The sequence below is a fragment of the Schistocerca americana genome, chromosome 2, assembly GCF_021461395.2.
Source record: "Schistocerca americana isolate TAMUIC-IGC-003095 chromosome 2, iqSchAmer2.1, whole genome shotgun sequence".
Classification (NCBI taxonomy): Eukaryota; Metazoa; Arthropoda; class Insecta; order Orthoptera; family Acrididae; genus Schistocerca; species Schistocerca americana.
In genome coordinates, this window is record NC_060120.1 from 636497454 (window position 1) to 636521288 (window position 23835).

The 23835-nt window shown below is 38.7% G+C and overlaps 2 protein-coding genes across 5 annotated transcripts in view; one reads left to right on the top strand and one right to left on the bottom strand.

Moving 5' to 3' along the window:
* Nucleotides 1-2358, bottom strand: part of LOC124596547 (alanine--tRNA ligase, cytoplasmic) — a 186340-nt gene extending 183982 nt beyond the window's left edge. Inside the window, exons 1-2 of one of the 4 annotated variants that reach the window (XM_047135725.1) lie at nt 2230-2358; nt 1759-1919 (exon numbers count right to left, since the gene is read on the bottom strand). In XM_047135725.1, the coding sequence (XP_046991681.1) occupies nt 1759-1919; nt 2230 (162 nt within the window). In that variant the 5' untranslated portion in view covers nt 2231-2358. Of the gene's footprint in view, nt 1-1758; nt 1920-2099; nt 2116-2169 lie in introns of those variants that run through there. The other 3 variants (XM_047135726.1, XM_047135728.1, XM_047135727.1) reach the window with 3 other exon arrangements.
* Nucleotides 2359-2382: 24 nt separating this feature from the next.
* Nucleotides 2383-5454, top strand: LOC124596548 (WD repeat-containing protein 82). The gene has a single exon (XM_047135730.1). The coding sequence runs from the start codon at nt 2734-2736 to the stop codon at nt 3679-3681; it is 948 nt and encodes a 315-aa protein (XP_046991686.1). The 5' UTR covers nt 2383-2733; the 3' UTR covers nt 3682-5454.
* The last annotated feature ends 18381 nt before the right edge of the window (nt 5455-23835 follow it).

The following is a 23835-nucleotide window of genomic DNA, read 5'->3' on the forward strand; positions in this document are numbered from 1 at the left end:
CTAAGGAACCATCCTGGCATTTGCCCGAAGCGATTTAGGGAAATCACAGAAAACCTAAAGCAGGATGACCGGACGCGGGATTGAACCGTCGTCCTCCCGAATGCAAGTCCGTGAAGGGACACATACAGCACAAAAGCGTACAGGCCAACCTCATCTGTTGACTGACATATCAGTGACAGTTGAAAAGGGCTGAAATGTGAAATAGGCAGACATCTAACCAGACCATCACACAGGAATTCCAAACTGCATCAGGATCCACTGCAAGCACTATGACAGGTGGGAGATCAGAAAACTTGGATTTCATGGTCGAGCATCTGCTCATAAGCCACACATCCCGCCGATAGAAGCCAGACGACCCCTCGATTGGTGTAAGGAGTGAAAAAACATTCTGTGCAGTGACAAAAAATGGCAGGGTATGGGTATGGGGAATGCCAGCATGTGTTGTGCCAACAGTAAAATTTGGAGGCGGTGGTGTTACAGTGTGGTCGTGTTTTTCATGGAGGGGGCTTGCACCCCTGTCGTATTGCATGGCACTACCACAGCAGAGGCCTAGATGGATGTTTTAAGCACCTTCTTGCTTCCCACTGTTGAAGAGCAATTCGGGGATGGTGATTGCATCTTTCAACACGATCAAGCACCTGTTCATAACGCACGGCCTGTGGCAGAGTGGTTACACAACAATAACAGTCCGTAATGGACTAGCCTGCACAGAATCCTGATCTGAATCCTAAAGAACACCTTTGGGATGTTTTGGAATGGCGCCGACTTCATGCCAGTTCTCACTAACTGACATTGATACCTCTCCTCGGTGCAGCACTCCATGAAGAATGGGCTGTCTTTCCCAAGAAACCTTCCAGCACCTGATTGAACGTATGCCAGCGAGAGGGAAGCTGTCATCAAGGCTAAGGGTGGGCCAACACCATGTTGAATTCCACCACTACCGATGGAGGGCACCACAAACTTTTAAGTCATTTTCAGCCAGGTGTCCAGATACTTTTCATCACATAGTGTAACTTACAAGAATCTGAGCCTTAGGCATATATTTACCTGTATGTGGCAACTAAGTTGAGAAACTTATCTAAACTGATGACAAGCTCGACTTCCCAAAAAGAAGCAATTGCTTTCCCAAACTCAAGAAAGAATTTTTATAAAAAGGCAGGACAGTTTAAAAATAACAAACTTATGACTATTAAAATATGCTGCGGTAATTTCAGGGTTGTTTGGTTTTGTCCTTGACAGCCAAAAGGAATCTACAACGAAGTTTAATAAACCCATGAAAATATCATGTACACTGTATTTCAGGATATCAAATTCTTTTTTCAATGAACAATATACACTTTTTTTTCTTCCTCCCTTTGGTATACTTATTATATCGAAGTAGTGCTTTTTCTGTTAGTTGTTCCTGCACCATAACAAACACACACGTTGAAAATATCACCCCACCAAGTACCATATGGTCCATCTGCTTTTCTAGACCATTCTGATTTTATCATTGTAGTTGTTTGAGAACAGCGCTTTCCTTTCGGTTATTACACCAGTCTAACTAATGGTCAACGAATACGATGAAAAAGTCCCTATTCACAATCAAACATTGAATAAACATGTAAAGGGAATTACAGTAACAACCAATATTTTCATCTCTCAGTGTACATGACAAATTTTTCTCGTTGAATATTTACCCACCAGGGCAAACAAATTGAAAGAAAGAATGTGAATGTCAGGCTCAGAAAGTCTACTTTAATTCGTCAGGTTACTAACCTGGTTCATTCCCGCATTTGCAAAGAGGAGTGTTGGGTCATCAAGGGGAATTGTTGAGGATGAATGTACATACTGATGTCCCTTCTTTTCTATAAAAAAATTTAGAAAGGTTGTTCTTATTTCTTTCGCTGTTGGTGGCATCTCGGCGGTTAATCGCGACACTGAAAAATAAAGATGATTATTTATTTACAGCAGATTAGGCTCTCCTCTGACTGAAAAAAATCTTATTCGAACGAAACATTGGTATAAAAGAATAATGCAGCTTTCATGTCACTCAGTTTAGTTTCAACATATGGCACAACAAACAGTAAACATTGTTTGTACATGAGAAATATATTTACAGCTTTAATATCACAGTAAATAAAATGTATATTGACACTAGGTGAACTGTGTAATGTCATTCAGATATACCTCCACGGGAAATGAGAGCGCAATAGGTATTATCACAAACGTCATATACACTGGCCTCACTTGCATCAGATCCTACTCCCTTCTCATACTTTCACATGTGTGGGGACTGTGGTGCAGCTTTCAGTTCCAGACTATAACAAAGATAAACCACATCACGCACTAAACCAAAGAGTTCCACCGCAAAGTATGGAGTTCGTGCAGTTGTCTGGACGCAGCGAATACAGTGACATCTATTGCAAGATATCTCGTTCCACAGTTCGCAGCTAACGATCGCGGTTAGTGATACGTCGGAAGTCTGTGATGGAGGTAGAGTTGTCGCGTTGGTGTTGTGGTTAAGCTTGTCGAAGGTTGCCTTGTTTTGCCGTAATACACAAAACCCGCGTTTTTGCTAATTGTTGACAGTATTATTTACGTACGACGGTGAAGTGAAGGCATGTGTTTCGTGAACGTTGATTCTCTCCGGTCGGCGTTTGTTCTTTGTTATCCTGTAGTACTGCGGTGAAACTATCAAGCGTTGTTGGATTATACGTGTATGGTTTAATATCCAGCTAAACTTATATAAACATGAAGTTGGTAGACCACGTTGTTCGAAGTTTTAAGGTAGCGAAAGTATTCAGGGAGAATACAGATAAGATAAATAGCATTGACTTTTCGCCGAGTGGAGACACATTGATTTCCTGCAGCGAGGATGATCAAATTGTGATATATGATTGTGAAAAAGGGACACAGATGAGGACAGTCAACAGCAAGAAATATGGAGTTGATCTCATACATTTTACGCATGCAAAAAACACAGCAATTCACAGTTCCACAAAAGTGGATGATACTATACGATATTTATCCCTTCACGATAATAAGTATATTCGCTATTTCCCAGGACATACAAAGAAAGTTGTCTCGCTCTGCATATCCCCTGTTGAAGACACTTTTCTCTCAGGTTCGCTGGACAAAACATTGCGGTTGTGGGATCTGAGGTCACCGAATTGCCAAGGGCTTATGCATCTGTCAGGAAGACCAGTTGCAGCATACGATCCTGAAGGACTTATCTTTGCAGCTGGGGTAAACTCAGAACATATTAAACTGTACGATTTGAGATCATTCGATAAAGGTCCTTTCATAACGTTTAAATTAAGCCAAGAAAGGGAGTGTGATTGGACTGGACTAAAATTTAGTCGTGATGGGAAAACTATTCTGATATCTACAAATGGGTCAATTATCCGACTGATTGATGCCTTCCACGGGACACCGTTGCAGACATTTACTGGCCATTTAAACAACAAGGGAATACCCATAGAAGCATCTTTCAGCCCAGACTCGCAGTTTGTCTTCAGTGGGTCGACGGATGGCAGAGTTCATGTGTGGAACGCAGATACTGGGTACAAAGTTTGTGTCCTCAATGCAGATCATCCAGCACCTGTCCAGTGCGTGCAGTTCAACCCCAAGTACATGATGCTTGCGTCTGCCTGCACAAATATGGCATTTTGGCTTCCAACTGCAGAAGAAAATGCTTGAATCTGTTGTGCTCAGTGTCAGTCGAAGATAACGACGTATGTAGTGGGTGAGATTTGTTAAGATTACCCGAATATTTTTGAGGAGAAGGCGTTTGTATGTATGTGGAACCCTATTTTTGACAGTAAGATGATGATACTTTTTCGTGACAAAGACTTGAAGTGTTTCATTCCAGGGTAATTTTGTGTTTGGATCGAGGAGAAACGTTCCTTGAGATTGTAATGTGTATAGAGTACGAAATTTTACATATTGCTTGATGTAATCGGTAATAGGTTATGTAATTTTAAATTTGGAAAGACTACAAGAAATCGTTTCATATAGGCTACTTAATAGATGGTAAGGTGTACAGGCCAGTAGTTGTGTATATGTAGGAGACTGTTTTAATGACGACACACTACTTGCTTTGATAAGCAGCACGGTTTATGGAATATCAGTTTCTGTCCTCTGCTCATGAACATAGGGAAAGAGACGTGCTTTTTCGGTTGTAATAGTAAGTGGATTACCACATGTATGTTGTGCTTCCATCTTATTTTGAAAGCTTTGCATCTTTCAGAGTAGACAGAAAGTTTCCATATGAAAGATGTCAGTATAAGCTGATTTCGTAAATCAGCATACAGGACAAGACTATTTGCTAAAGTACATGTCCACAATGTGTTTGTGCCCAGTGCTGGCCGAAGGAGGAGTGTGTTGCTGGATTATCTATTTTGTACAAATGCCCTCAAGCTGTTTTAAAGAGGAATGATACGATGTGCTGACTGCAAGACAATGTTGGAGAGGTTTTTTTTTTGTGTGTGTGTGTGTGTGTGTGTGTGTGTGTGTGTGTGTGACATACATTCTGCTCATTTTAAATGAACAGTGCTTCATAATACCACATACTGTTGATATTATATGTTCCATATTTTGGTGTAGCGCCTCTTAGTAGCTGTAACAGTTACCAAATAATGGACATAGCATTTTTGTAAATTTTAATGGACAGTTTTGCAACAGTTGTTAGGCTAAGGAAGTTTCATGTTTGATGTATTGCTCTTAGTAATGCTAACAAATCAGCAGATACTAGAAATCAGTTTGCATTTCTGTAGCTTCAAATGGACACTGTTATAACTATTGTTACCACAAAAAGTAGTGAAATTACAATACAGCCTAATGATCATTATAGATTATTTAAAATACACATTTTCCATTACTCAAGTAATAGCTCACATCAGGCATTTAGGCCTACCTCCAGGGAAATAAACACTTCGGTAGTGAGTCTTATGTGACTTCTTCTTGACTAATCTCTGCATCTTAAGTGGCTGAGGATACTAGCTACACAGAGCCGTTGAGGCAGATGATCAGAGACACGTTAATTAAAACTTCTGCTTCCATGTCAACTGTGGTAAAATGGTCTGTTCTTGATTTAGAGAGGAGGCTGAAACTCAAGGAGTAAATCTAAATTAAAATGAATATTTTTGTAACTGAACTGGTTCTTCCATTTTTGTTATATTGCTGTTGCTTCAGAAATTACAAATTTATTAGAAAAATCTTACTGTGTTGAGGAATAACAAAGTTTTTTTTCTTGCAGATTTGTGTTGTTGAATGTAGAACTTTCAATATTTTGTTGTTCTATTGTCAAATGTTTGAGTGCAATGTGAACATATATTGTTCTACATGTATATAAAGTGTAAATATTACTGTCTTGCTGTGGAACTGTTTATATGTAATTGTTAAAATGATTTGTGCAGGCTGTGGAGTGTGCACGTTGGAGGAAAAATACATATACAACACAAATGTGGTTTTCAAACAATGTGAAATAACAGAAATAGAAAAAAAAAATCTATTAGTGTGAAACAACAACCCCACAGTTGCATAACTATGTGTAGGTCTGAATATATGGGGATTCTGTCTCTAATTTTGATGACACAGAACAGTACAGGCATCATTCTTGTGTACTCTATGTAGAAGATAGTACTACAATTTGAGTGTGGTTTTAGAAAATTGGTTACCTGTGGTTCCTTGGAAATACCTCTATAATTGATAAGTTCTCATTACCACAGTGTGAACATTCATTGCTTCAAATTACTTTGTTATCGAGAGTTTCAGGTTTTTAAATTTTGTAAAGGTTTAAATAAAGTACGAGGTCTCACCCCCCTCCTCACCTCCACCTCCAACAGGGTTGGTTAGCTGTCTCTATTTTGTGCCTCTTTCATTTTTTACTTTTTTCTCAATTTCGTGTCAGACTGTTTTGAGCATGCCATACATGAATTGTAGATTTAGATGCCAGTGGATAGTGTGAATATTAATCTTAATTAATGCCTCAGAATTTTATTATCCTCGAAATTGCATGTAGGTTTATAATTTCACTTCATCAGACAAAATGATGAAGAAATATGAAGTCTGCAGGAACATGTTTTCTAGCACTCAAACGTACTTTTTTCTATGTTCGTACTTTTCAAATAGTGCATACATCCATTTTTATGAGTGATATAAAGAAAGAAAGCTTAGAGAGTGGCAGGTAGCTTGTGTCCTCTGTCATTTGTTTCAGTGGAAATTGCCTTAAAAGTTTGGAGAACTAAACCAGCTCCACAGTTACATGCACAGCTTGAGAAATAAAATTTTCTCTGTGTCGTTTGCATATCAGACAACTTCTGTGGAGCAACATTTAGGTTTGTTTAGCATCAATCCTTGCCAGTATTAACAGCTGAATGAACCAAAGAAACAGCTTTTGGGCCTAATAAGTGTAAAGTAATTACAGATCTAAATCTAAACCCAGTGACAAGGATATTTTCTGGCAATCATACTAAACTTGAAGAGGATGAGAAATGAGAAACTATTTTTAAAAAATTCAGTAATCAAATATCTCTCTCTCTCTCTCTCTCTCTCTCTCTCTCTCTCTCTCTCTCTTTTGTGTGTGTGTGTGTGTGTGTGTGTGTGTGTGTGTGTGTGTGTGTGTTTTTCTGACTGTATGTTTATTTGACCTTCTAGCTAGAACTGCTAGGTGATTTTTTGTAAAAAGATTCTGAATTGTTTATTTTCTTTATCCCTGTTGCTACTGTTTAGTTTTCTGTCAGTATTGAGAAGAATTAGTGAAGTAATTCTTGTTACAGAAGAAAGCACTGTTATCTTTTACATATGTGCATGAAAATCTGAGATTTTTAGCTGTGATGTGATAAAATATTTGCATTTATAGTGTATTCTAACTTACGGAAAATATGTGTGTTAGCATTAATATTAGTGTAATTTTATAGTTGTGTATTTGTGTAAAACTGCAAAATGATCCCTATGTTCCATGGCAGTTATTCATTCTCGTGAATATGACATTTAAGTAATGTGGTGCTTACATCCCAATATTTTTGTATCCACTATTCTATATGTGTGTGTTGTATAGATTTGCCACCTTATAAATGATATAATTGACAGAAATGATCTCATAAGTGTCATTTACACATTGTGGCTTGTAGATTATTTTTTCTTGTTTTCCTGTTTTGTCTGCAGTAGCAAGCATTTTTTCTGTAATATAGCCTAGTTTGAGATGTTAGATTAGATATTTATTACTAGAAAATGTTTGTATTTGAATGTGTCCACTCATTCCTATTTGTTGTTTCTCATGCTGCTTTACAAATTTGTGTGTAAGGATACACAGAATTACCCTGGTTTATCATTGCCTGTAAAGCTTAGTACTCAACTGTACAACAAGAAATATATAGTTTTAGTTTCTGTTGTAGTGTAGCGTATAAGTAGCATCAGTGACATGATTCAGCAAGACTGCAGAATTATTTAAATATCTCGGTGGTCCCTAAATAACAGGTTTTGAGTAACATAATTATTTCCTGCATTGAACAATATGGAAATTAAGTAATTACACATCCATAATTTTACAGTTCTTACAGGTTCATAAATGTACATTACATGCCCCCTCAATATTAAATTTATGGCGCACATAGTATTTTATGTGGTAAATTTGTGTGCAGTGGGTGTGAAATGTTACGCACATAATGCTATTTTATTTAGTTTTTGAATTATTGTCACAAGTTGCTGATAGACACCTACAGTATTCTTTTGTGATACCAATCCTACTGATTGCATTGGATGTTTTAAGAAATAGGCATTTGAAATTTTCCTGTCACTTGACAGTGTGTATTGATGTGTATAATTTGTCTTATAAATTGTTTAATTATATATATATATATATGTGTGTATATTAAATTCATTTTATAAATACATATGTGATAAAATGTTTTTACATGTCACATGTAATAAAACTAATTTTGTCTACTTCATCCCTGTTTGTAATTAAGCCATTTTGGCAGAGTATTAATATTATTATTTTTTTTCTGATGATAAAGCTTGCTTTCCTTCCGTAGTTAAATGTGCCACAATTTGACAAACCTATTTGTGACACAACTTCCTCCAGTTTAAGTAAAGCATAGTATTCTTACTGGTTTCATGTAAATGAAGAGGTGACTGAGACATTTTAGTAATGTCATGTGCTTTTGTATTACAGTGCCTCCTGTTGGTCTGCACACCATTTCAAGCTAGGGTTAACCATGATGACCAACTAGAAATGTTTTGTCTCAGTTTGTTGGTTTTTTATAATAATTTGTGTTATAAGAGGACGTGTTTGGTTATGCAAAAATGAATGACACTTTTATTTATCATTTGCTTAGAAAATGCTTGTAGTTCTTCCTAACCAACAAATAAAATAGTGTGTTGTTTATAATGATAAAGATTCTACCCTTGCATGCTTTGTTGGAGTTTTTAAAAATATGACCACCAGGAATTTTAATTAAAGAGTTGTGTCCATTTGAAAAAGACAAACTGTCCACTACCATGAGCTACCTTTGCCTTCTTTGTAAAGATAAAATCACCCTTAAAAACCAAAGTTTTGTAATCACAGTAGGATGCAGTTTCCACATTTTTATTTACATCACTTAACTAGGTGTAGCAGTAACCAAATATCATAAAAATCATAAACAAAAAAAAAGATTCCACATTCTGGTAAAAACATTTTCAAGGATATGTATATAGAATAATGACTCACTCTGAATTTTGTTAATGTCCATGTCAGCGGCTTATTATCATTGTTCACTTCTCACTGCCACAGAACCCAAAGTTGCTAATCTGTAATTAGTTGAGATATGTTGGACAAATCTCCCATCTTTCTATGTGTGCCTAAAGTCAACTGTATCTTGCAAGGTACTGAAAGACAGTTACAATTTTCTATGACGATGGACAACTACAAAACCTGTTTTGAGGTACCAGTAACGTACTAGAAACTGTACACAATATATATACTCAAAACAGAAATGACATTTTAATAGTCTTGTGCCTGTGACCAATATGTCTTGCACATGTAACATGTGTACATAAAATGAATAGCTTGATGGTCTCAGAATTTCTGTAATATAATATAAAAGAATGGAATTACAAATCTAGATGATGATTTTACTATGATTTAAATCACAAAAATCCAAGTGCTAATTGGCCTTATTATCTTTTGCTTTGAATATCGGAGAAATATCACCTGACATTTTCAGTGTTATATTGTAAAATATGTTATTTTACTCCAACTTAAATGTCATGGCATCACCCACACATTTTAAAACACATCGCCTCGAATTTTCCAGCTCTGCTTTACATGTACATGACGACTTTATTTTTTCCACCCTGCTGTCTACTTTAAACACTACTGCAGTGGTGTGCACTCAAGAAGGCAGCTCTGATGAAGTGTTCGGTGCAGAGGGAGAGTATGATATATCACTCTGTTTTCCTTGTGCTCTCTGTCCCTTTTCCACACCACACCCTCCAGCCATTGTCTACTGTGGTAATTGGCAATGCTGTTTGTTTCTGACCTAGTAGAATTTATATGCTTGGAAAACAGTCTCTGTTTATTCTTAAAGTGATACCTGTACTTGGTTCACACCACACATAATGAACACCGTAGTGCCTAAATAACCTTGTCATACCTAAATTAACATGAAAATCGTCACTGAAGGGTACACTGGGGGTTGACATGGTGGAACAATGCTGTTGGCTGGAGTTCAAATGTTAAACTACGAATCACTCCCATTTCTTAAATTCACACCACCATAACCTGTGTTCCTTGTTTGTGATCACTTCAGTAACCAAATATATGCTGATAAATGAGGATTTAAATTCATCAGAATGTTAGGAGGTGACACTGTTTATTAACTGGATATATTTGGCCCTAAAACACGAACTAATCAAAATTTAGGCTGATAGGTAAACCATGCAATAAACTGAATCAGTGTGGACTTCAAAATTGTTTTGTTTGGGGTATCTCAATTGCTTGTATAGTTTCATATCATGCTAAAGCTGGATACCTTGTTATTAATGGCACTCTTTTACTTTAATATGTTTTCTTGCATGTTTATAGAAGTCTCTTGCACTTTTAGCAGTTATTGCCTAATCTTTCCTTTTTGTTACCCAATCAGTCTAAAAAATTTCAAGACTAGATTAATAAAAAAAGATGGAGAAACATAAAGACGGTGGTTTTAATGTTTCAGGTATTCTACATAGTTCTCTCTCACTTGACTACAACTCAGAGAACGTTCATAGAACAATGTAAACTGTCAGGAAATTCCTTCTGGATGTTCAGCATGCACGCCACATTGACCTGAATGTTGATTATGTCATCAGAACGTTCACCCTTCATATGAATTTCTAGACTTTGTTGCATTGTGGTAGGTTTTACTGAAAAATCAAGTCTTGTTGCTCGTGATGATTTTTTAGCGGAAATGAATTGTCCACATTCTGCATTTCAGTGAAGTTAAAGAAGGTGTCCATTTACATTGTTTTTGTGTGCAGGACAAACATTGCACATACTTTCTTCTTCTCAAAAACATTCTGGAGAACACCTTGAACACTTTATTTAAAAATGTGGCACCATTGATATTTGCGACACAACACTGATACAGTACTGCCGCGCGGTCTGAGGTGTCCTGTCACGACTCCCCCCGTCGGGAGGTTCGAGTCGTCCCTCAGGTGTGCCACTGTAGTTATCATGCTGACATTGCTTGTACATCAGGAATAAAATCTGTCTTGGAACTTGTTGGATGGACAGTGTATCATCATTATTATTCTCCTTACCATAGGATGTAGCCCATTAAGTTTGACTCAACATACAAGTTAACAAATTTCTCTGGTAAATGTAACTCTGATGTATGTAATTGTCCAGTACATCCATTACCAGAAAAGCAAATAATGAAGACTGGAAATTTTTCCTTTAGAGGATCACGGATGCTGGTGTTAACAACTGTCTAGGCTGAGTACTTATGCAAGACATTTCCTCCCAAATAGCATGTGACAGCTTTGTACTTCCATTAATCCAGGCACTACTCATAAAAGTTATTAGTTCATGATTTTTAAGGACAGTGGATTTAATTTTAGTATGTTACTCCAAAAATTTGTGGTATAACTTGGCATTTCCAATATTTTTCTTTCTGTTTCTCAAACTGTTTAAAAAACAATGGACATTAAATAAAGACAACTGTTTTAGAATCTGATTCAGTAAATTCTCAATGGAGCCATGTACGTTCACTGTCCCCTGACTGCAAAAGATTTTTTTTTTTCAGTACCATAATCACCAGTATTTTGTAAATTATTCACATGTCGTACTTTACTTTGTATTGTTTTGCAATGTTCACCTTCAGTACAGTGCCACATCTTACCAGCTCTATAGGTTTTCTGGAAAATTTTCAGTTTAGCAACATTTCCAAAAAAAAGTTGAAATTTGTATATTGACATAGTATGTAAATGTTAGGCTGTCTGGGATGGAAGTATTTGAGGTGGGCACAATTAATAAAATATTTAATTGTGGATGTTTAGGTCAGGATTTTAAAACCAAAATACCCATATGCTTCTGTAATTGTCATTGTCCTGTGATTTTGCAAAGTCATTCTCTTCTCTTCATTTAACTAACTTTGTGCTTTTTCTTTCAGGGTATTTTCAACAGGCATCACCCAAATAAAGCTTTCAGACCTTCCATTTTATTTCTTCAGATATCTCATTCCACACCCACTTGTTGGTTTCTTATTTTATTTGATTATTTTAGTGCATATCTGATACATTATCTAAGAGTTTAGCAAGAACTGCTTTCTTTTAATTCGACTCTCCAGCAGAATTTAGTGGACTCATTTAACTACACTGGACAAGGATGGGGCACATTTGTAGAATTCAAATGATGATATCAGTTGGTTAGGCAATCTTTTGTGTGTGTGTGTGTGTGTGTGTGTGTGTGTGTGTGTGTGTACATTTTGTCTGGTCTCATTGTATTTCTTTCTTAATTTCTCACTCTTTTCTGTGTCATTCATGTCGTGTTTTCAGATACTCCTGTATTTAAATATTCTTGCGTAAAGAACAGTTTCAATGATACCTGTAGCCAAATTAATGTTAAAAGTGCGAAAAACAGGGTTTGATGATAGGCTTTTCTTACTAAAATTAGTTATAAAATATCTCACTTGTAACAAAATATACTTAGGTGGTAATAAATTTGGTTTTTCAGTGAATAATCCCTCCAAAACTACAATGCAGTATTCTACTGAAGAGGTTCTGGAAGAAAGTGATGACCCAAGAGCATATTTTGAGGTATTTCATGTTACAAGTTTCATCAGATATAAAGATTATAACAAAAACACAATAAAACAAAGGAAATTACGTAGTAGAAAGCGTTTTACATAAGAACTGTCTGTTTCCAGAATTTGATGCATTCGAAAGCACCATAGATTATGTGATCAGACCAATATTTACAAAACTGAGGCATAGCACTTCAATTGTACAAAAGAGTAATAATTTTAAGTATTTTTTGTAAAAATTTCACGATGTTGTGCACACTTCATGTCAGTAACTTCCCTGTTCAATAAACTTGATTAATTTAGTGCCCCCTTTTTTTCAAAAAGAAATAATATTTTATTAAAAAGGATTAAATATCATTCCTTCAAGCTACACTTTTTATTCTGGCTCATTTACAAGTGGAATGGTCCATGTAAAACAATAAGCTATAATTGTCTGGTTGAAGTCAACTGTTGTGGTGCAGGCAAGGCTAATAATGCGGAAAAAATTATCGAAAATATTATGTTTGAAATGAAAGTTGATAATTGTGAAATGCATGTACAAGAAGCAGCAAGGTTACAAGTATTGCCAACATGAACTGTAAATATGATATGAATGTAGGGAGACATTTAACCCATTTGCGGATGTGCCGATGGTCATAAAATGAGTGGGCACACAGCACTCTTTGTACTATTGTAAAGAATACCTGTCTTTATGTGTTAAGGTAAACATATGAGCACAGTGCTGTAGTTTTAATCCTATTTTAATTAAGCTCTGATAAAATAAAACTTGCACAATATGTGCTAAAGCACTATTTAATTAAACAATAATCAAATAAACTTCCATTATATCACTCTATTGCCATGGATAGTTGTTATCACACAGTAATGACTCCCTCAAAGTATTAAACAGCACAGTTGCATCAGAAGTCCGCCAACCACTTAGTTGATTACTCATTATCTCATGGACAACTGCCTCATTGTGGGATTGTGCTGCTAGCTTGGTGTCATTTTCTCGCATGGACGGTACATTTTTTTCTTACCTAGCTTTCTCCCACCCACTTCACCTGGTCCTTCTCCAACCATCATGCCACCTTCCTAGATGTCAATCTCCTCCTTGCATATGGCTACACCCACACCTTAGTCCCCATCAAACCCACCAATCACCAACAGTACCCGCAATTTGACAGCTGCCACTCCTTCCATACCAAAAAATCCCTCCCATACAGTCTGGCCACCTGTGGCAAACACATCTACAGTGATGAGAATTCTCTTGCTCAGTACGCTTGAAAGCCTCTCAAAGCTCAAAGGCCTTCGCAGACCTAATACAAAACATATCTCCTGTGCCACACACACACACACACACACACACACACACACACACACACACACTCCTGACCCTCAGATCCATTCCAAGAACCAACCACAAAGAAGCGCCCCATTGTCACCCAATTCCACCCAGGAATGCAGGAATGGAGCAACTAAGCCATGTCCTTTGTCAGAGCTTTGATTATCTATCATCATGCTCTGAAATGAGGGACATTCTACCCAGGATACTGCCATCCCCTCTAAAAGAGGTGTTCCGCCACTCACCTAACCTCCATGTCATCTTGGTCCATCCCTATGCCACTCCCACCACCCGATCCCTTGCCACAGTGTCGGACCCTTGCAAAGACTCAGATGCAAGACCTTCCCTGTCCATTCACCCAGCTCCTCATACTCCAGTCCTGTCACAGCCTTATCCTACCCCATCAGAGGCTGGGCCACCTGTGAAAGCAGCCATGTTATATACCAGCTACTGAGCAAGGTGGCACAGTTATTAGTACACTGGACTCACATTCGGGAGGATGACAGTTCAGTCCCGTGTCCAGCCATCCCGATTTAGGTTGTCTGTGATTTCCCTAAATCGCTTCAGGCAAATGCCGGGATGGTTCCTTTGACAGGACATGGCCAATGTCCTTCTCCATCCTTCCATAATCCAATAAGACCGATGACCTTGCTGTTTGGCGTCTTCCCCCAGATCAGTCCAATCCAATATACCAGATCTGCTGCAACCACTGCACAGCATTTTACATTGGTATGACTATCAAATAGCTGTCAACCAGAATGAATGGCCACTGTGAAACTGTTACCAGAAACAAAAACAAGGTGGACTGCCCAGTGGCACAACTTGCAGCGGAGCACAACGTGCAAGATTTCAGTGGCTATTTCACAATCTGTGCCATCTGGATACTTCTCACCACCACCAGGTTTTCTGAGCTGTGCAGATGAGAGCTCTCCTTACAGCTTATCCTTCGCTACCAAATCTCTCTGGCTTAAACCTAAGGTAACTCGCTGTCCCCTCACCCAATAATGTGTGTGTGTGTGTGTGTGTGTGTGTGTGTTTTTCTCATTCTCCTATAGCTTGAGAAAGGAATTTCATTCCGAAAGCTAGCAAAGCAAAGCTCTGCTTTTGTATCTGTTGACGACGCAGCACTTCTGGCATTCATTGAGTCATCTCCTTATTCCTAAATAATTCATTAATTTGCTGTTTATTTTATATTACTGCTGCTCACTTGGACATATGATAGCACACAGTTTATCACTGCGTTAACTGAAGCAATAACAGAAGATTAGATATGGCCTTGCCATTGTGAAACAACAATGGAAGGGTGGAGAACAATTTTATTTGTGTTTGCCACACTTTAAGCAAGGAACCCTTGAGGGTTAAGGAGAAAAGAATAGCATGCTGTACAGATATTAGAACATTTAAAAAATTTCACCTTTGAAAGATCATAAGCCAAATGTGCTTCGACAGTTGCAATGGGAAAATGTAGACTGGTAGTCAATGTTTCAAAAACATTAGTTGACATATGACAAAAAACTCTTCACTGTGTCAGGAATATATGAAGTGGTGGTTTGGGATTAAAACAGTGTGTTGAAACACTTGTTAATACAGTATTACCCATTAAGATGTGTTATGGGTTTAAGCTGCCTTGGATGTTGGCACTTGTAGGGAATTTGGTGTGTGTTTTTATTTTTATTTGTTACATGTGTGTTACGTTGCAATGAGACTTTGTGTCAATTTGTATTGAGAGTCAGATGATTAGCAACAGGCTGGTTCATAACAGAAATAATTTCCTTCATTTGCCTTTACAGCTGTGCTTTCTTTTCCGTATATATAACGTAATCTAAATCATTAAAAGGTAGGATATCAGTTTCCTTATTTTCCAGTTTATATAATACTAGCTCAGAGGCCTTATCCTCAGCCAGTCCTAGAATTTCTTTTTGTCTCTTGTTGCAGTGTTCATTAATTCCAAAAACTCAAATTGCACCTTGGTTTGGAATTTGTGTTAAGCTTTATTTCCCCTATAATTGGCTGGGGGAGGCAGTGCAACTTCAAAGAAAGTAATAGCAAACTACCTTCAATAGCTCCTTGCCTAGTAAAGCACTGTGGTGGTGAAACCAATCTCTGGGTTCTCGATTGTATTACCTTTTTTGTTACTTAATGGAGTACATAATCAAATGTTTTGGATTTCTAGGTACTTGTGATTTTTCAGAATTTCTCCAAAGAGAATATTCATTGATATTGTAGAATGTACTGTTATCTTTCCAGAAATGAAATTGATATCTTGACATTGTATTTCATATTTGCTTGTTAGTAATTTACCAACAATTTTTGAAGAGACTGGTAAAGCATGGCGTATTTTTATTCCTCACAAATTCCTGTAAGCCCCTCTTGGACAACACCTTCATTTTCATGTACTTTACAGTGTGTGGAAAGAATCTTCCTTCAGAGGAGAGAGGTTTCTTCTGTAGGTTAAGATTCTGCAGTCACATTCAAAACTACTTTGACTACTTCCATTAGTTTGCTGCAATCCTTTTAAGTAATTCAACTTTAAATTAGTACTATTTTTCTACATCGTGTGTCGCAATTCTTTCAGATTTGCTGAAAAGTTTTCTTTCTTCGTAAGTGAAAGAGAGAGATGTATTTTAGTCTGTAGGTAAACATTTACAGCTGCTTCTGAAGGAGGGTTGTGTATTTCTGTCTGCAAGACATACACTGAGGTGACTAAACTCCTGAGATACCTCCTAATACCATGTTGAACCTCCTTTCACCCAACATAATGCAGCTACTCGATGTTGTATGAACTCAGTAAGGTGTTGGAAGTCTCCTGCAGAAATATTGAGACTTGCAACCTCTGTGGCTGTCCATAATTGCAAAAGTACTGCCAATGCAACATTTTGTCCCATAAGTGTTTGATGGGATTCATATTGGGTGATCTGGGTGGGCAAACAATTTGCTCAAATTGTCCAGAATGTACTTCAAACCAGTCACGAACAGTTGTGGCCCAGCAACATGGTACATTGTCATCCATAAAAATTCCATCATTGTTTGGGAACATGAAGTCCATGAATGGCTGCAAATGGTCACCAAGTAGCCAAACATAACCAGTTTCCATTCAATGATTGCTTCATTTGGACCAGAGGACCCCGTCCATTCCATATAAACACAACTCACACCATTGCGGAGCTGCCACCAGCATGCACAGTGCTTTGTTGACAACTCTACATCTACATCTACATTGATACTCCGCAAGCCACCCAACGGTGTATGGCGGAGGGCACCTTACGTGCCACTGTCATTACCTCCCTTTCCTGTTCCAGTCGCGTATGGTTCGCGGGAAGAACGACTGTCTGAAAGCCTCCGTGCGCGCTCTAATCTCTCTAATTTTACATTCGTGATCTCCTCGGGAAGTATAAGTAGGGGGAAGCAATATATTCGATACCTCATCCAGAAACGCATCCTCTCGAAACCTGGCGAGCAAGCTACACCGCGATGCAGAGCGCCTCTCTTGCAGAGTCTGCCACTTGAGTTTATTAAACATCTCCGTAACGCTATCACGGTTACCAAATAACCCAGTGACGAAACACGCCGCTCTTCTTTGGATCTTCTCTATCTCCTCCGTCAACCCGACCTGGTACGGATCCCACACTGATGAGCAATACTCAAGTATAGGTCGAACGAGTGTTTTGTAAGCCACCTCCTTTGTTGATGGACTACATTTTCTAAGCACTCTCCCAATGAATCTCAACCTGGTACCCGCCTTACCAACAATTAGTTTTATATGATCATTCCACTTCAAATCGTTCCGTACGCATACTCCCAGATATTTTACAGAAGTAACTGCTACCAGTGTTTGTTCCGCTATCATATAATCATACAATAAAGGATCCTTCTTTCTATGTATTCGCAATACATTACATTTGTCTATGTTAAGGGTCAGTTGCCACTCCCTGCACCAAGTGCCTATCCGCTGCAGATCTTCCTGTATTTCGCTACAATTTTCTAATGCAGCAACTTCTCTGTATACTACAGCATCATCCGCGAAAAGCCGCATGGAACTTCCGACACTATCTACTAAGTCAACTTGGGTCCATGGCGTCTGCACCAAACTCGAACCCTACCGTCAGCTCTTACCTACTGAAATCGGAACTCATCTGACCTGGCCGTGGTTTTCAGTCATCTAGGGATCAACCAGCATGGTTACAAGCCCAGGAGAGGCACTACAAGCAATTTTGTCCTGTTAGGAAAGACGTGTGTTGGTCGTCTGCTGCCATACCCCATTAATGGCAAATTTTGCTGCACCGTCATAACGGGTGTGGCCGCTGTACATCCCACATTGATTCTTGTGGTTGTTTCATGCAGTGTTGCTTGTCTGTTAGCAGTGACAATTCCATGCAAACGCTGTTGCTCTTGGCCGTAAGGGAAGACCGTCAACCACTGCATTGTCCATAGTAAGAGGTAATGCCTGAAATTTGATATTCTTGACACAGCATATCTTGGAAAATTGAATCCCATAACTATTACCGAAGTAGAATTTCTCTTGCATCTAACTCCATCTACGATTCCACGTTAAAAGTCTCTTCATCGTGCAGTCGTAATCACATTGGAAACCTTTTCACATGAATCACCTGAGTACAAATAACAGCTCCGCCAATGCACTGCCCTTTTATACCTCGTGTACACGGTACTACCGCCCTCTGCAAAAGTGGATATCACTGTTCCATGACTTTGTCACCTTAGTGTAATACCCAGTTCATATTTCATGACTGACCTTACTGTCTTCCGCTTATTCCAGTGATTCAGAACTGATTGTCATCTGCCATGTCTTTCACTGATTTTCCAACTATTTTAAATGCGGTTTTATAAAGTTTGACATATGAGGACAAACAAAGTTCAATTGAAATCAATTTTTTCATGTTCTATAGATCCCACCAAGGAGGAGAATCCTTAGGAACATGGTACGAGTTAAAAAATATGTTAATATAAGGCAAAGTCTTGTAGAAACTTATGCTTTATACTGTATATTTGCAATAAACTATCACTATATTGTTGAACACTAATCACATTTAAGCCATGTAGTTTAATTGCAAAATTAGAAAGAAAGCTGATACACTTTGAAAAAAACATGCTGCCACCTTAGCTCTACTGTATAGCTACTGTTTATTTGCCAATAGTAGCATAGTATCTACTTGATTATAGTGGTATTTTTCAAAGAAAATATTTTTACCTCTGTCAGTACTTGGTCCTATTTATAGTATATTATTGTTTGTACAGCTTTATGGCAAACATTGAAACTTGTCATGTGGGCTACAGAACCTTTAAGTCACTGAACCTTATCCAGAGAATTTGTAGAAAGTGTGGCTAGAGAGGCATGTGTTTTAATTTTCTTTTGAACTATTAGGGATTCCCAATTTTTTGCTTTATATTAACGTGAGCTTATTGAATGTCTTACCAGTAGAGAACGTAACTCCATTCTGAATCCTGGTTGAGGAGTTGATCTTTATTAGAAAATTATTTTATGTCTTGTATTGTGACTGTTTATATAACAGTTCATTTACAACTGATTTATATTATCAGCTATAAAAATCATCAAGTAGTAAATGTATTGTGAAGTGAGTATAAGAATCCCAAGATCCTTAAACAATTTTCTGTGAAATGTAAGAGTGTCTTCTTTGGACAATATTCTTACTGCTCACTTCTATTGAACGAACATGTTTAGGTTTGACGCCCCATGGAGTGAAAATATAATATGCCAACACCCTTGCCTTTAGGTCAACACAGTGGGAGATGCCTTTAAGGCCGAATGTGTTGAACTGAACTTCTTGGTGAATTTATCCACGTGTTGATTCCATTTTAACCTGTTATCTATCTGTACTATAAGGAATTTTACATGCTGCGCTTCATTCAGTGTATGCCTATTAATGTCTACTTCTGTTACTAAAAGATCATTGTTGCTTGTTTGAAGCTGCATGTAATTTCATGTGGACATGTCTAAAGAACTAAACACATGAATGAGTGCCCACTGCACCAACTGTGGCCAAGAGCAGAGTTGACCGCCCAACGCACTATTGACACCCAACCCTCCAGATATCAGACACTCAGATTGGTACCAAATGTGTATCGATAGAGTATCAACCAAGACACCGATTTAGTTCATTCTGTCGTCCAGTAGAAGATATGTAAACGGTAATTAAAAGTAACACCAGAACTATGGTGTATAGGAAAAGCGTATCCCTAAGCCAAGACAGTGAAGAGCCCTGGTAAAGGAGTTAGTAGAGTGTCAGATCGTTGTCCTAAAGGTCCCAAGTTCAAAGTGCCCTGATGGTGATTTGTTTTTACATTTTATGCATGAAATTGTTATTTGGGAGAACATTTTTCTGACATGTAAAAGGACACATCAGAGTTTGTGTAATGTTCTTTTGACAGTCTGCTTTTGCTTCATTAGTTGAAAGTAGCAAACCTACAGAGTACATTTGTACTGATAGGTGCGGTGTTATGTATAGAAATGTATATATAGGCCTGCTACTTTCAACTAATGAAGCAAAAGCAGATTGCCAAAAGAACATTGCAATAAACTCCAAAACATCCTTTTACATGTCAGAAAAATGTTCTTCCCTATAACAATTCCATGCGTAAACTGTTAAAAGAAAATCGCAATTAGTGCATTTCGAGCATGGAACCCTGAGTATGATGAGCTGACACTCATCCAATTCCCCCCATGATTATAATGTTAAGGGTCCGGATCTTCTCTGGTAGAGGATGGTGGATTGGGATGAATCAAAAGCTACTCAATGACAGCAAGATGTATTTATTACTTTTCAAACCATATAGAGGAGTTGATGAGACAAGTTACATAACAAAAAGACTGCTGTTCAATTTAGCTGTCAGCCAAAATGCTTTCTTCTTGTTCACACAAGCACAACTTTTACATGCATGATCTCTGTTTCTAGCCGTCACAGCTGGACCTGGTTGCAATTGCACATGATGAGAGAAGCAAACCAGTGCCAGGTGTAAGGAGGAGGCATGGGGTGGGGAAGGTGGGTAATAGCAGGATAGGATCAGAGAATGTGTAGTGCAGCTTGTAGAAGTGTGCAGAGATGTGATGGGGACAGGGTAGGGTTGTTAGAAGCAGTTGGAAGCTTTGAGGATGAGAGAAATGAAGGGAAAGATTGGAAGGAAAAGGAGAGATATTGGGGGGAAAAGGACTAGTCAGTGCATTGGGGGAATGGAAGGCTGTGTTATGCTGGTATGGAAGTAGGGAAGGGGATAGGTAACTGGAGGACAGGGACTAGCGAAGGTTGGGTCAGGGGGCTATAGAAACATAGGATATATTGCAGGGACACTTATAACCTGCGCAATTTAGAAAAGCTGGTATTGGTAGGAAGGATCCATGTGGTGTAACCTGTGAAGCAGTCGTTGAAATGAAGCACTCTTGTGTTGGCAATATATTCAGCAACTGAGTGGTCAAGCTTTCTCTTGCCTTAGTTTGTCAGTGGCTATTAATGCGGACAGAAAACTTGTTAGTTTTTAGTTGGTTTATTACTTTTCAGTAATTGATATTAGAAGCTCATGCCCCCATCACATGCGTGCTAGTTGATGGACATGGAATGTACAGACGTAGGCAGTGAAGCATTGTCGTAAAGATGACAGTATCATCTATGCCCAGCTCTGCGTGATGGTGGACCAACCTTGAAAGATATACATTTCTGGCTGGATGGCTGAACTGCATCAGGAACCAAAGCGGCAGATTGGCATGGCTGTATGAGTACAGGATGTGCTGGTTGCCTGTCCCAACTATGCCGACTGACACAAGCACAAAAAATATTCAGACTGTGACCTCCCATCCAGGATCTGGCACTGGCAGATGCCCAATGACTTGGTGGCAAGGAGGGCCTCAGTTTGACCTTGGCCCATAATTATTGTGGTTAGACACCCTGTTAGGCAGTCCTGACAATATGAGAGTGAAATGTAACAGACCAGAATGGAAAGCAAACTGAACAGATCATTATCACATCTTTTCTTTGATTGAAGGCTAGCCACCACCCAAATTCCAATACCATTCTAAAGGTTAATGGATGTATTTTGTGTCTTATCTTAGTATGCTAATTATATCATATGCAACCATTTCAAATTATACAAAGAATAAGATAATCATAATGTCTGATATATAAACAAAATTGTAATGTCCACCTAGTGGATAATGCTATATGTAAATATTTACTGAGTACCAACATACCAAACCGAAAAAACCCTGTTGCTAGGAACATCTGAAATTCTCACATTCTGTGTAATTAACATATAATGAAAACATGTTATGCCATAGTGAAAACGTCTTGTGTTTCAATCCTTCTGGCGAAGTGCTGAGATATGTTGATGCTGTGATATTTTTACTAGTGGACCAGTGGAGTGTCCCCCTCTGCCTGTCTACAGGCAGCTGTATACTGACTGTTTGGCAGATGCAGGATTGATATTGGGAGGGGGGGGGGGGTGGTATGCGAAGCTGTGCTGATTGGGGCAGAGGGTGCTCTGTTTGTTTGCATCTCTTTGTAGGCATTCCAACCATTTCTTGCAAATTGAATGGTGCTGCCCATGCTCTAGTCGTACTGTTGATAATGCCAAATTCCAAGCCGCACGTAGTTTGTATTCTTCACCTCTGTTGACAAGATTGTTGTGAATCCCTATTTCAGTGAATGTCTTCATGATTTCATCCTGGGCTGATTGCTAAGCAAAGCTCCTTGATGCAATGTTTCAAAATTCAGTGCTCCATTTGCCCAAAGTACTGTTGGCCACTTCCACAGGGAATGCAGTATATGTACTATATGTTCATTTTTAATGGGTACTTCACATAGCCAAGCCAATCTTTTGTCTTCAGCATTGGTTGAAAGATCGTACTTGTATTGGATTTTTTGAGTAACCCTGCAATTCTACCAGGGAGGGTTCTCAGGTATGGAAGGAAAGCGAGTCTCTTGTCTTCTTCCTCAGTTTTCAGCATCTTACCTCTTCTGAATGCCATACTAATCTGTGCTTCAGTTTGCATAATACTTCCTTCAGGTGTTGTTGTTCCTCCAGGACACTTTTTTTACTGCATATGATGTGTGCTCTATGTACCAGTGCGGCCAGCACTGTCTGCCTTTGCACTAGATGGTGGTAGCTCATTACATGCAGGTACAATTCTGTATTTGTGTTCTTCTTATACACTGAATTTCCTAGCATACCACCTACCTACTTCCTTATTATTATTTCCAGAAAATGGAGATAACCATTCTCCTATATTTTCATAGTGAAAGCAATGTTGTCATAAATGCTGTTAACATGGTCCAAAAACAATATGAGGAGTGTGTGACCAGGTGATCCAGAAACTCATCTATTGCCTGTCTGGTATGCTCTCCAACCACAAAAGTATTGTCAACATAGCAGAAGAAATGCTTGGTTTTCTGATGAATGATTTGAAGAGCAACCTCCTCAAAGTGTTCCATGTAGAGGCTTATAATCCCTGGCGCAAGTGGGGATTCCATGCCCACTCCACACATTAGTTCATAGAACTTTCCATTGCACTTGAGGTAGGTGGTCGTCAGTGCATGTTCAAAGAATTTAACTATTTGTGGCTCAAAATGAGCGAGCAGCAGCGAAGAGAGGGACTTTCCTCAATAGCGATGTAATGTTGAAATCCCAAGAGTGTTGTCTCTTTGTAACCACACAGCCTTAAGAATTTTCACAGAATCAGTAGAGGTTTTTACGTGGTGACTGCAGTGTCCTACAAGGGGTTTCAGAAGTGTTGTCAGGTATTTTATCAATCCATAATTGTGTGAATTGTTGATGTCAACCGAGCGAGGTGGCGCAGTGGTTAGACACTGGACTCGCATTCGGGAGGACGACGGTTCAATCCCGCGTCTGGCCATCCTGATTTAGGTTTTCCGTGATTTCCCTAAATCGTTCCAGGCAAATGCCGGGATGGCTCCTTTGAAAGGGCATGGCCAACTTCCTTCCCTGTCCTTCCCTAATCCAATGAGACCGATGATGTCACTGTCTGGTCTCCTTCCCCAAACAACACAACCCCCCCCCCCCAACCCAAATGACAAAAAATGTTGATGTCGAGTGTCAGCTGCGGTGGTACCCTTTCCTTGTGAATGTTAATCAGTCTGTACAACCATGGTGTCCATGGTGCCCTGGTATACAGCCTCTCCTTCACTGCCTCTGGCAAATCTGAGTTCTTCAGCAGAGCCACAATTCACCTGGTCATCATTGAGGTTAGATTATTCTTGAGCTTCCTGTAGGCCTGGTCCT

Bases quoted from the DNA above. Each gene is read 5' to 3' on its own strand.
- LOC124596548 (XM_047135730.1), top strand. From the start codon at position 2,734: ATGAAGTTGGTAGACCACGTTGTTCGAAGTTTTAAGGTAGCGAAAGTA.